The 12,004-nt window shown below is 36.2% G+C and overlaps 1 protein-coding gene across 1 annotated transcript in view; it reads right to left on the reverse strand.

Annotated features, from left to right (window-relative positions):
* The window catches only part of MALRD1 (MAM and LDL receptor class A domain containing 1), a 237,004-nt gene that overhangs the window by 165,864 nt on the left and 59,136 nt on the right, over positions 1-12,004 (reverse strand). Inside the window, exon 17 of the mRNA XM_030234818.2 lies at positions 10,244-10,656. Within this exon, the coding sequence (XP_030090678.2) occupies positions 10,244-10,656 (413 nt within the window). The remainder of the gene's footprint in view (positions 1-10,243; positions 10,657-12,004) is intronic.

Raw genomic sequence — 12,004 nt, forward strand, 5'->3', positions numbered from 1 at the left:
TGAGCAGTTATTAATTCACATCAAATAAGATATTGACTGCTTTGATGAGTCCAAACGTGGTGATTTATTCCTCCTTGGCTCTGTTTCTCTGCTTCCTCAGCTGCCATCAAAGGAGTAGGCACTGTAGACTTGAGATTATTCCCACAGCCTCTCATTTAGGTGTCCACTAGTTGCATTCTGTTTATGTGGCAATGACCTGTTCCTCTGAACCTTCTGCAAAACAGTTTGTCTTGGGAAAAAAACCAAAAAGGGATGCCTGGGTTGTCACAGTCTGTCCCAGCTCTCTCTCTCTTGTGGGGAATGACTTAGGCAACCAGAGCTGCATGGAACCCTCCTAACCCCAAAAGCAATCACAAGTGGAGACCTGCCATCAGCTTCTGGAAAGATTATCAACACTGGGTCACCAAATCATTTAAATCATACCCACTGAAAAGCTCAAGATCACACTGCCCTTCTTCAAAGCTCATCAGCCCCTTTCTTTCATGACCATTGAAAATGCTTTAGAAATTAATGGCTCAAGACTTCAAAAGTTGAAATAAAGTCCTTTCACGAAGGTGGCCAAATGAATTGTTACCAGCATTCTTAAGGTTACACACATCAAATATGAAAAATCTTGTGTCAAATATTTGATGTTTTACAGTGCTTGGTTTTACAAGATACTGAAAAACACTAGTTCTAGTTCAGTAAAGCACTTTATCACACTTCACCATAAGCTTGTGAACCCTCATGCTGATTTATGATGTTTTTCACAGCATTTCTCTAAAGTGCAGGGATGAATCACATTTCTATCCAGTTTTAGACTATTCAGTAATATTGGTGGGATTAATAACTACATATTCTGGGAGTCTTTACTTTCCTGTATTAAGGTCACAAAACTTTATTCAAGAGAAAAAATCCTGTTGTCACTCTGTAATATTAGCACTGGAAGAATTATTGCTGGAGTACTATATTGCCAGTGCCTAAAAATTTCTAAGATTCTAGTTTCATAAAACAACCTATTTAGCCTGCCCATTTGAGAAACATTTATATAGCAATTATAATTATTAAACTATATTTAAACCACCTTAAATTCATGGTTAGTTTTGACTTATCTACAAGGATAAACACAGTCTGCTTTCTTTTCTCCCAAACACAGTTTTCCTCAGATTTTATATGTAAATAAGTAAAACAAACAAACTAAAAACCCCAGTATTCTGGCAGTTACTATATCAAATACCTGGGACTTATGGTCCTGAAAGAAGTGTTCCACATTGACCAGGATGACTTGTTATGACCTGAGTATTTCTGTCCCTCCCTTTTGTACAGTAGAGCATATCAAAATATAAAGGGTTGCAGAAAGACATCTTCACATCTCTGTCTAGGGAAGTCTGCCCTGGGCTGAATGGATAGACTTTATCTGATCTATGCAGCGCCTACTGCTAAGGCAATTCTTCCATGCTGAGATAAGGAGCATCCTGAGAGGAGGCACTCACTGCTTTGTTTCAATGCTTGTGAATACACTTGTGGTAATAAACAGTCAATTATCTGTTCAGCAGCAAATGCTAATGAGCAAAGGGATCACTATCAGACCTTCTGCCTAATGATGTGGACCTTTCCTCACCCAAAGGATTTTTCCTGACTTAGTTATAAGAGTTGATGCTCCTACATCCAGGCATATGGCCTTAACCTCCCAAAGTAAGGAAACAATAACATGGAGATATCACCAGAACATGTGGGCTGACATGAAATCCTGTCTTCATTACAGTTCATGAGAGTTTTGACATATACTTCTGTGGGAGTAGATTTCTACATTGTTTCCTTATTCTGCTATAAGCATACTCTATAAACAAAACTCTCTGCTTGGTATAAGGCATAGCTCTATGGAAGGAAATTTAATTAAACCTTCAAAAAATACAGCTTTCCTGTGATCTTCCTGTTATATTTTCAAAGGTATTGATATTCCTGTTATATTTTCTAGATCCAGTTAAGCCATGAGATAAAAGTCACTAACATTTTCCTTCTCCTTGAAAAGTCATCCAACTCTTATTTTCCTGTTGAGCAGTTGCTGATAAGCAAGATAGTATTACCAATAGGAAATGTGAAACAGTACTCTTAATTTTTAGGGAAACAAAACTCTTGTCTTACATGATGCCCCTTGAATGCAAATGGCCCAATACAGCCTCTCAGTGGGCTGTGGGTTCTGAAAGATGGTGAGAACTTTTCATTACTTCAGGTTTTCTATATTTAAAACATGGGCAGAACTTGACAGTTCAGTAGAGAATAGAAAGGCAATTTTTACTTTATGTGATTTCCTTTGAGCATCCTGCATGTAAATAGGGACAAAAAAGGTAAAACGCACTCACCCCATCCCCCTTCTTTTCTCCCCTCTCAAGAAAAATTGCAAGGGAATGACAGACATGAAATTAAGAATATAATTTTCACTGGAAAAGGCATTATTAAAGGTAGATTAGAAATTCTTATTCCTTGTTCCCTATGTCCACATGTTGTGACTTGATGGCATCATGACAAGTTTTCCACAGCATATCAATAAAACAATAGCACAAAGAATAAATTATTTCTATTGTTGGAGGGGACTATCACTTTAGTATTCTGATAGCACTGAACAGAAGGCCACTATCTTTCCTAAGACCTGAACTAAGCCCACAAAATTTTCTCTGAAGGTTTATACAATGTATTTTCCTGATTCCTCATGTGATTTCCTTGTTCCCACAGTTTTCTATGCTCAGAAATCCATTTATCAAAAATGGCAAAACTACTGTTTAGGAATGACTTTTTAATAAACTCCCACTACTTATTTTTCAAACACACAGCATTGTACCACACACATTTTCAGCATGAAAATTCTCTGTATTTCACTTCATACTGTAGGTATTGAATAGTCTTCACTATCAACACAAAGCTCACCACCAACCACAAAGTCTTGAATTTGTTTTTCTCCCCTCCCCACAAGTGCCTTGGTTCCCATGTTGTCCACTCCACGTGTACATTCCTTCTGACCCAGATTGTGGACTAGTTAGGAAACCTGAGCAGGAGCTGCCCAAACTAGAGCCTATACAAGCTCTGCATGAAGTAGGAACATGAGATTAACATGAGATGTGTCATCTTTTGTTCCTGGCCCTCTACAGCCCCTTGAGGCTGGTTGTGAGGACGGGGTATGGTGGAGAGCTTAGGACCTACAAGTGGAAGAATTAGAGCTGCTGTACCAAAAGACATTGTCACTTGAACAGGACAGACTTGGACTGATCCACATCATTTGGCCTGGCAGAGCAACCTCTGGCACAGCTCAGCCACCCTGAAACTGTCTCTGTACATCACACCTGCCAGGACACATTCTAAAAAGGCATGAGTGTTAAATATAGGTAAGACAGCAACTTTTTGGGGTTTGGGTATGTAATTGTTTTTGGTTGGCTGGTTGGTTTTTTTTCTTTCCTTTTTTTGTTTAAATAACTCACAGAATTGTGTAGCATTTTCTCTGGGCTTCATACAAAAAGTGTGGCCAGCCAGCTAAGAGAGGTGGTTCTGCCACTCTGCTCCACCCTGGTGAGCCCACACCTGCAGTACTGCATCCAGCTCTGGATTCCCCAGCCTAAGAGCACATGGACCTGTAAGAGTAGGCCTAGGGGAGGGCCACAAAAACTGCTCAGAGCACTGGAACACCTCTGCTATGAAGACAGTATGAAAGATTTGAATTTAGAGAAAGGAAGGATATGTGGAGACTTTATGGCAGCATTTCAATACTTAAAGCAGGCTCATAAGAAAGATGGGGAGAGACTTTTTTCCAAGACTTATACTGACTGGACAAGGGGCAATGATTTTAAATTGAAAGAGAAGAGATTTAGATTGGACATGAAGAAAGAAATTTTTTACACTCCTACTGGTGTGCTGGTCAGGTTGGACAAAAATTTAAGCAACCTTTTATCTGGTGCAAGATGTCTCTTCCCATTCCAGTGCATTTGGATATTTAAAGGTCCATATTAGCCAATTAATAAAAACTTGCTCCAGAGCAAACTACAAACACAACTGTGTAGGTCTGCCTGCAACCACAGGCTCAATATCACACTAAAAATGTCACACTGAAAACGAAGTGAGAATAATTGCTGTAAACAGACCAGAAACCAACAGCACAATGTAAATGTAAAAACCACAAAGTATTGTGCAGTATGCAAAGAGGTAACAGGGATGAAAGAAGCCAACATACAGATCAGAAACAAAGAATAGCCAGAAAAAACCTACTGAGATGCAGAAAATGTGTCTAGATATCCATTTATTTGAAGTATTATTGGAGGAGTAAGGTGGAACAAAAGCAAATGGTGACATTTAAAGGACAGGGGGGGAAAAGAAGAATTCCTGAATACTAATCTCAGCAGTTTATTAGGGGAAGTTCAAAGGAGAAGAGTAGGAGAAGGAAGATGAGGAGTGATAAATTGAAAATTGAAATTGAAGCTGTTTTTTGAGTGGAAATCCATGCTCTCTAAATCTTTGTGTGGAAATTACTAGCAGGGAATGGATCAAAAGCAATAACATGAAAATGATCACAAGTAGGTATTAGACACATAATAAATGTCTTAAAGTCCTTGATAAGTTCAGAGCTGCTTCAACACCAGGTTTTAATGAAAAATATGTATCTGAGCAACTAAACATTAACCAACTCCTGCTGGTATGTCAAAACACGCTGAAATGAGGCCCTGAAGAAGGCAATCAAATCAAGGCAGAAGGCTATCAAATCAAGGCAGAAGGCTAGCAACACTTGACAATACCAAACCTGGTTCAATTAGGGTGAAAGTGACTGCAGAAAGTCCGAAATCACAGCTAGAATATCAAAAAGACTGAGCCTCCAAGGCACCCAAAGCTCTGTGCAGCAGAGTGCAGGAGCACAGATGTGCAGTGGCAAGGTTGGCTGTGCACAGCTCAGTCTGTGTGTCTCCATGGATGTGATGTCTCCATCACCCCCAGCAATGCCACATCCTGGCACACAGTGGCTCCACCCAGACTCTCAGTGCATGGCAGGTGGGAGGTGGTAGCCTCATTATTGTGCTTCTAGCCCTTAACAGATTTTGCTTCTGATAATTTTCCAAGTTACTTATTGACTTCATTTGTAGTTTCTTGTTTACAAAACATCCACCAGCAATGGGCTGTACAACAGACCATCCCAAAATACCATTTCCCTTTGCATGGATAGTGTAACATAATGATTTCATGGAATACCTCTCTTGTCTCTAGTCAGAAAAATCACTAATGAACTTTCTCTATGAAGCTTTTTTAACACTATGGATTAGATGTTTCTCTGCTAAATCTCAAGCAACTCTCTTTCTGAAAGGAATACAGTTTACCCAAGTGCTCTAGAAAGGGTCAAATATTTCCATTTTTTCCCCCCAGTTTAATGTTCCAAAAATAAGGGTAAATACACAATTACTTGGATTTGTTTTCTTTCTTCCTGTGCTTTCCACACTAGGAAATAATATTTCTCCTTGGGACAATAAAGAGAAATGCACACTCTTTCAGAGAAGTTGCAGGCAAAGAAGTTTGGTAAGTTTGATTAGCCACATGCTCTGGAATTCACCAGTATAAGTCCAGAATTTTAACCTGATGCTTATCAATTAATGACTAGAGAAGACTGAAAAATTCACTCAAGTCTACAAAACTATCAATGTTACAAACCTATTAAAATATTCCCTCTGAGGGTCTGTAAAATGGGATACAAGATCTAAATTTTGTAATTTCCATAGTTCTAAAGCTTTTTATGTAGGAAATGAAATTGTAATTATTCTTAAAAAGATATTATGGCTAACAAAGAAGACTAGTGAGTCATTATCTTTTCTTAAATTGGTAAAAAGGGTATTTAGTTTACTATAAGTCCCCCTGTACTATTCATTTATGAAATATAATTATCACCTCCAGAAATGCATGAAAGAAAAACATTACATTCTGAAACCTCAAAAATTGCCACAGTGGACACTTTTTGTTTGAAACAGAACCCCAAACCACCATGAAAATTACACTAAAATTTCCATTTACCTTTAGAATTCTGAGTTTTTCATTACAGAAATGGCTGGTGGGGTGAAAGTGTTGATTAATCCTCCCTTTCCTCAGAAAAGTAATCGCAAGAAACAGCAAGAATTGCAAGAATAACTGAAGAGTGATTTTTGGGATGCCATTTCACTTATTACAGAGCAGATCATCAGCACCCCCAAAGAAGAGCTGCTATCTCATCTCACAGAGGGGTGAAAAGGAAGAGTAGAGGGTGAAAAAGCAGAACAGCCCAGGTGACTGTACCCTCACTACCTCAGTATCTTATGTACGACTTTGAGCACTTCCTATCTCTCCTGACAAGATGAATGACAAGAGCCTGGATGTAAAAGATGTCTGCTCACTACATGTGTATTTGATAAGAAACTAATAGGTCAAAGTCATAACAAAAAACATAATACAAGTACCTGTATATTAAAAAAAAAAAAAAAAAAAAAAAAAGCACAAAAGATAAATAATAATAGTTGGGGAAACATTATTGTTTTATATTTGTGTTCACAGAACATAGTGCTATTCTATATTCATAGAAAATGTATCATTCTAATTTTCAATCAATATTCCATTACTTTCTAAGCTAATACTTAATTGATAAAAGATTAAAATTATTATAGTGGATTTTTTTGTTTACTTTTCTTAACCAGTTGTAAAATAGGAAATTGTCAAATGCATTTGAAATCTATTTAATTGCAATGTTATTTTGCATTATTTATTTTCTTCTGATTTTGGTCCTTATTTTTCACACTTAAATGGAGAAACTTTTAAATTTGAAGGGACAAGTAAGGTTTTATATATGATACTCAGAATACTTGAATTTTTAGTAATGAAACCAAATATAGCTGTCATAGTTAACCATGGACTTAAACATTGTACTTGCATTTTTAAATTTCATAAGAGCCAATGAAGAAAATGTAAAACTGACCTTTATGCAATCATCATAAAATGATTATAGACTCCCTAATGTACTACTTACACTTTGCAGTATCAAAGATCTATAACCATCCTTGTTTACAGACATAAATGCATAATCTGCATGAGTAAAAAGGGAATAACTGTATTGGGGTAAAGATAATGATTCTTTTTTTAATAATATGTTTTGCAATATTGTGAAGTTGTCCTAGGTCTCTAAGGACAGACATGATAGGTGTGAGATTTCTATCATGACAAAAAGGAGACAACAGTGCCCAAAAGGATTGAGATATAGAATTTTGTCATTTTTCACATATCATCATTTCCTTTTCTCTATCATCAGCATATGAATAAATAGAGCAAGCTAAAGAGTAACATTTTTTTTAAATGGTAAAATAGAACCTTTGCACCTTATTCTGAGCAAAAACTATTTCAGATATGATTATTCCAAAGAAGATAAAAGCAAACATTATTCATCATCAATATGAGTAGGTTACCATAGACAGAATTTTGTTTTACTACCATTCGGGCATTTATCTAAAGAAAAGACATGTAAGTAAATTTCTCAGGATGAAAATAAATGCAGAACAAGTAAAGAGACAAGGACACTCGACAGTGGGGTTTTTTCATGTTGAAATAAGTATCCTGTAGAATTAAAAGGAACAGTTTATCAGAAATCATTTTTAATCTGAATTTTTCCAATTTAAAAAAATTGTAAAATTTCTTGAAGATAATATTATTTATAGAGAAAGAGAAACTCTAGATCAATAAAGCTGCAAAATGTTTATAAGCATGTGTATTTGGGACAATTTTTAATACTTGTCAGTAGTAGTATTTGACAGAGGTGTTTAATTTTATCTCAGAAAACTGCATTCCTTTTGTTTAAATAGTTTAGCTCTGCATTTACCTTTCCTCCTCCAGCTACTCCCATTGTTCTCACTGATGTCACATTTAACACTTTGGTGTAAAACATCTGATGGAATAGCAACAAATGGCACCATGGTTTAACGGCAGCCAGAACAAAGCTTTCTTGACAAAATTAAGATTCTGAGGCTTTTTTGGGAGTGAGTGTGAGCCAACGGAGTCTGCTGTTGCCTTCGGGTTTCTGCCAGAGCATTCAATTAAAGGGCCTAGATTTTCATACCTATAGAGTTCCAAACTTTCAAAAGAGAATCTGACTTTCAACAGGTTCTCAAATGCCTTTTTTTGCTGCTTTGAATTTTTGGCTGACAATTCCTTTTTTTCCTAGAAGTTGCTGTATAGGCACAAATGTTTATATACTCTCAGAGCTGGCTTCTCATGCTTAGCAAATTAACTGAAAATGGGAATTGGAGGGATTTATTATTTATAGTGACTATGTCTCTGATTGGGGTCAACAAACAACCTATTTACATAGGGAGGAAAGAGGAAGAGGACACAACTCAGAAGTATGGTTATCTCACACATTTAGAAGAGAAAAAGCAAAATGGAGGTCTGACTGACAAAGACTTGGACTGTCTTTGGTCCTAGAGTCTAACATTTTCTATTCACTAGGAATCTCTGAAAATCCTGTAAGAGCTGATAAGATGCTCTGGTTAGAGACAGAGAAGATTATGGTATTTTGACCAGAAAATTAGTTAAAAGTTCTATCTTTATTTAGACTAGTTAGTTTCTAGACTTTCATGAAAAAAAAAACCTATTCTTAAGCGAATCTAAACACTTCATTTGAAGCATAGAGGTGACCTACAAGACTTTAAGCATGTGGTGTGAAAACAGTGAAACCCTAAGTTTATGGGGTATTGGGAACACAGTGAGTAAATATAGAAGGTACAGCTTTAATATTGTTACACAGCCTGGAGACAGCCTAAAACCAACTGAGAGGCTGTTCCAGTGCACACCTCAGTAGAAAAACTTCAAATACAGTGTATTTAAACACTGTACACCTAAAGTTTGGAAAGAGAAAGAAAGATTAGAAAGAAATCAGCGCTTGGCAACATAGTAGAAACAGACACAACTTGTTCTCTTCAAAACTTCTGAGTTTTGAATTGTTGTAGGTTGTGACACAGAAAATTCCATTATGAGATACACAATACACAATAATGAACATCAGATCTTGATCTCTGTCTTCAGAACAATCAAACTTACACCTCACACCCCTCAAAAATGACTATGAGAAACCAAAATAGATCAAAATAATATAAGATCTTTGAAATTTCAAAATAGTATAAGATCTGTGAAAGTACAACAGAAATCCCTACAACACTAACAGGTGGAAAACATTTCACTTACTGAATAGACCTTCTTAACTCTTGGGAGGTCAAATACAGGACCCAAGGGTTTATAGCTCTTCAGATAAACCACTGAACATGGAAGGGGAAGGGGAAGGGGAAGGGGAAGGGGAAGGGGAAGGGGAAGGGGAAGGGGAAGGGGAAGGGGAAGGGGAAGGGGAAGGGGAAGAGTCTTTGATAGTGTTGTTTATTTGCCTTTATATTTTTACAAAAGGTCTTGACAGAAAACAAACACTCTCCTTCCATGTGTCTCTTTGCATCCACAGTACTATTAATGCCTTTTCCTCCAAAGAGGATGGAATTTCTCTTTACTTAAAAATAGTGTTTTGGGAAATAATAATGAACAATCTAAAGAAAAAAATGTACTATATCAGGTTTTAAAGGAAGGTGGAAGAGGTTTCATTTTATAATATGGTGTGGGGGAAAGGAGAATGGTAATTTTAGGAGCAGCTGACAATCAAGCGAACCAATGTCTCCCCTAATAAACCTGCAGAATATCCCAACTGTAATAAAAAAACACACCAAAAATCAAAGATAAATTATATGTACAATATTTAAAAGAGGAAAATATAAGTCGAGATTTATAGCTGTAACTTACTTTAATCATGTATTTCTCCAAGAAATTTTTGACTCTTAGTCTAATCTGGCAGCCAAATATTTTGTATTGATATATTTTCTGGCATTATATAATTAAAAATTAATTTGTAACTCCTTAAAAGTAAGCCAAAGCAGAGGATATTATTTTGAACAGAATTAATGAACCAAACTGTAATAGATTTGGATAAGATTTTTTTCACCAAATCCTTGAAAAACAAAACAGTATCCATTTTAAATTACACATATTCAAAATAATAAAGTTAATTGGTTTAGGGGGAAAAGTTAATGTAACCACAAGAACAAAAATATTTAATATACTTCTTAAAAAAAAGCCTACAAACATATTTTGAAGCAAAATTGATCAGACAATTTGAGATTGTGAAGTTATTTATATACTCTCAGTGTTTTATGATGCAGGAAATAAACAAAACTTAGAAGGATCATACCTGAAATGGCTTAGAACTGCTGATGAAGAGTGTCTGTCTGATCCATCTGTTTTCTTGATTTCCAAACTTGTACCACACCAGCCATCCCTTAGCATTGCTCACAGTTCTTTGGAAGACTGACAGCTTATAAACTTCTTTTCCAAACATATGGTAATGGAAGCGGAAGGCACAGGTTCCATAGCCACAAGGGCTGAAGAGAGGACTAAGCAAAACAGCTTTATCTTGGAACTGGCGTGGCCCAGAGGACTCCAGGTACAGGTAGTGTCCCCTGGCTGTGCCTGTTGTGTGATCCTTTAATGGGCCTGTGTTAACTGTGGGGGTTGGACCCTGTATTCTGATCCAGTCAAAGTCATCCTGCACATCCTGCTCCCAATTGCACAGCCCATTTTCAAAGTCACACTGGAGGTCAGGGTCTGAAATGTAAAGAGAACGGACTGTCAAAAATAAAAAAGCAGTATCAAAAGGGATGGTGCTTTAATATTTTTTTTTATCCTTGCAAATATTTATTTCCAATATGCATCTGTCAAATTGCACTTAATTTGTTGAATAAACAGAACTGTGAGTAAAATTATCCATGTTATTAATTTAATGGATTAATAAAATTGAAGACTGTAAACTTCTTTAACAGAAAGTGAACAGATCAAAGGAGTTAAAATTGAGGTTAATTGAAAGAAATAAACCACACCATACTGTCTTGTAGGTATATGTGATAAATGATCTAATGTATTTTTGCTTGGCAGATGTAGTCTTAAAAACACATTGGGCTTTAGATCTTTATTATCCTCAATAATATTAACACGATAATTATACCAAGGTTAAATCAAAGACTTTATAACACAACTGCATTTTTTTTATTTGACACCAAGGCAAAATGCATTGATTACTTCTAATACAAAACAGTAAAGTATGTCAGAGATGGTGAATTTGCATTCCAACTTTGTATCTGCTTTTAATAAGCAGTAAATGAAATCATAGCATTTTTTTAATTAAGTTGTTGCATTTAATGGTGCTTAAAACTGCAACTCAAACCTTATCATAAACCTCAATATGGGTTATAAATAAGCTAAGCATTCCACAAGTTGAAAAACTAAGATAAGCTGGAAAGCCTTCACTTTCTTTCAAATTTACAGCAGTTTAAAGTTGATATTCAGCAATTATTGCTGCAGACTGATATCACCTCGAGCATGTAAGGTGCCCCCCATTCTCAAACTGATTGTGATTTGCATAATTCAGTTACCTCAGGAAGTGATAAAGCAAATGCTAGTTAATTTTATTTTATATTAATGTTCTTGAGTTCTTAAAATTGATGAATGCATGCTTCAAGGGAAAAACCATCAACAGCACCCTTCAGCACTCAAGGTGAATGTCAAAAATGGGAACGACTCATAGCTTTCCTCAGTACTTTCAAGTGCTTCCTTTGAATGGGACAAAGAGGTTCAGCATGACTCTTATCTTTAATATAGATATTTTAACTTTCTTGTGGTAGGTGTAGGTCCTAAGAAGAGGTAGGACATACACTCCTCTCAGTCCATCAGTATGTCTGTACGTGTGTCAGTAAAATCAAAGATAGCACCTTGACTTTGCATCCTCCCTTTTAAAATAAACTTGTGACTAATATTCATGTTTCATAGAAGATAAAGAAATAAAGCTGCTTTGGATAAAGGAGAGAGAATTCCCTTTACCCTCAGTTTAACTCATCATATGCATTTAAGTTTAAAATAATCGTTCAGTTCTATCTCTAACTATGCTGAGTGGAATCAT

The sequence above is a fragment of the Serinus canaria genome, chromosome 2, assembly GCF_022539315.1.
Source record: "Serinus canaria isolate serCan28SL12 chromosome 2, serCan2020, whole genome shotgun sequence".
Classification (NCBI taxonomy): domain Eukaryota; kingdom Metazoa; phylum Chordata; class Aves; order Passeriformes; family Fringillidae; genus Serinus; species Serinus canaria.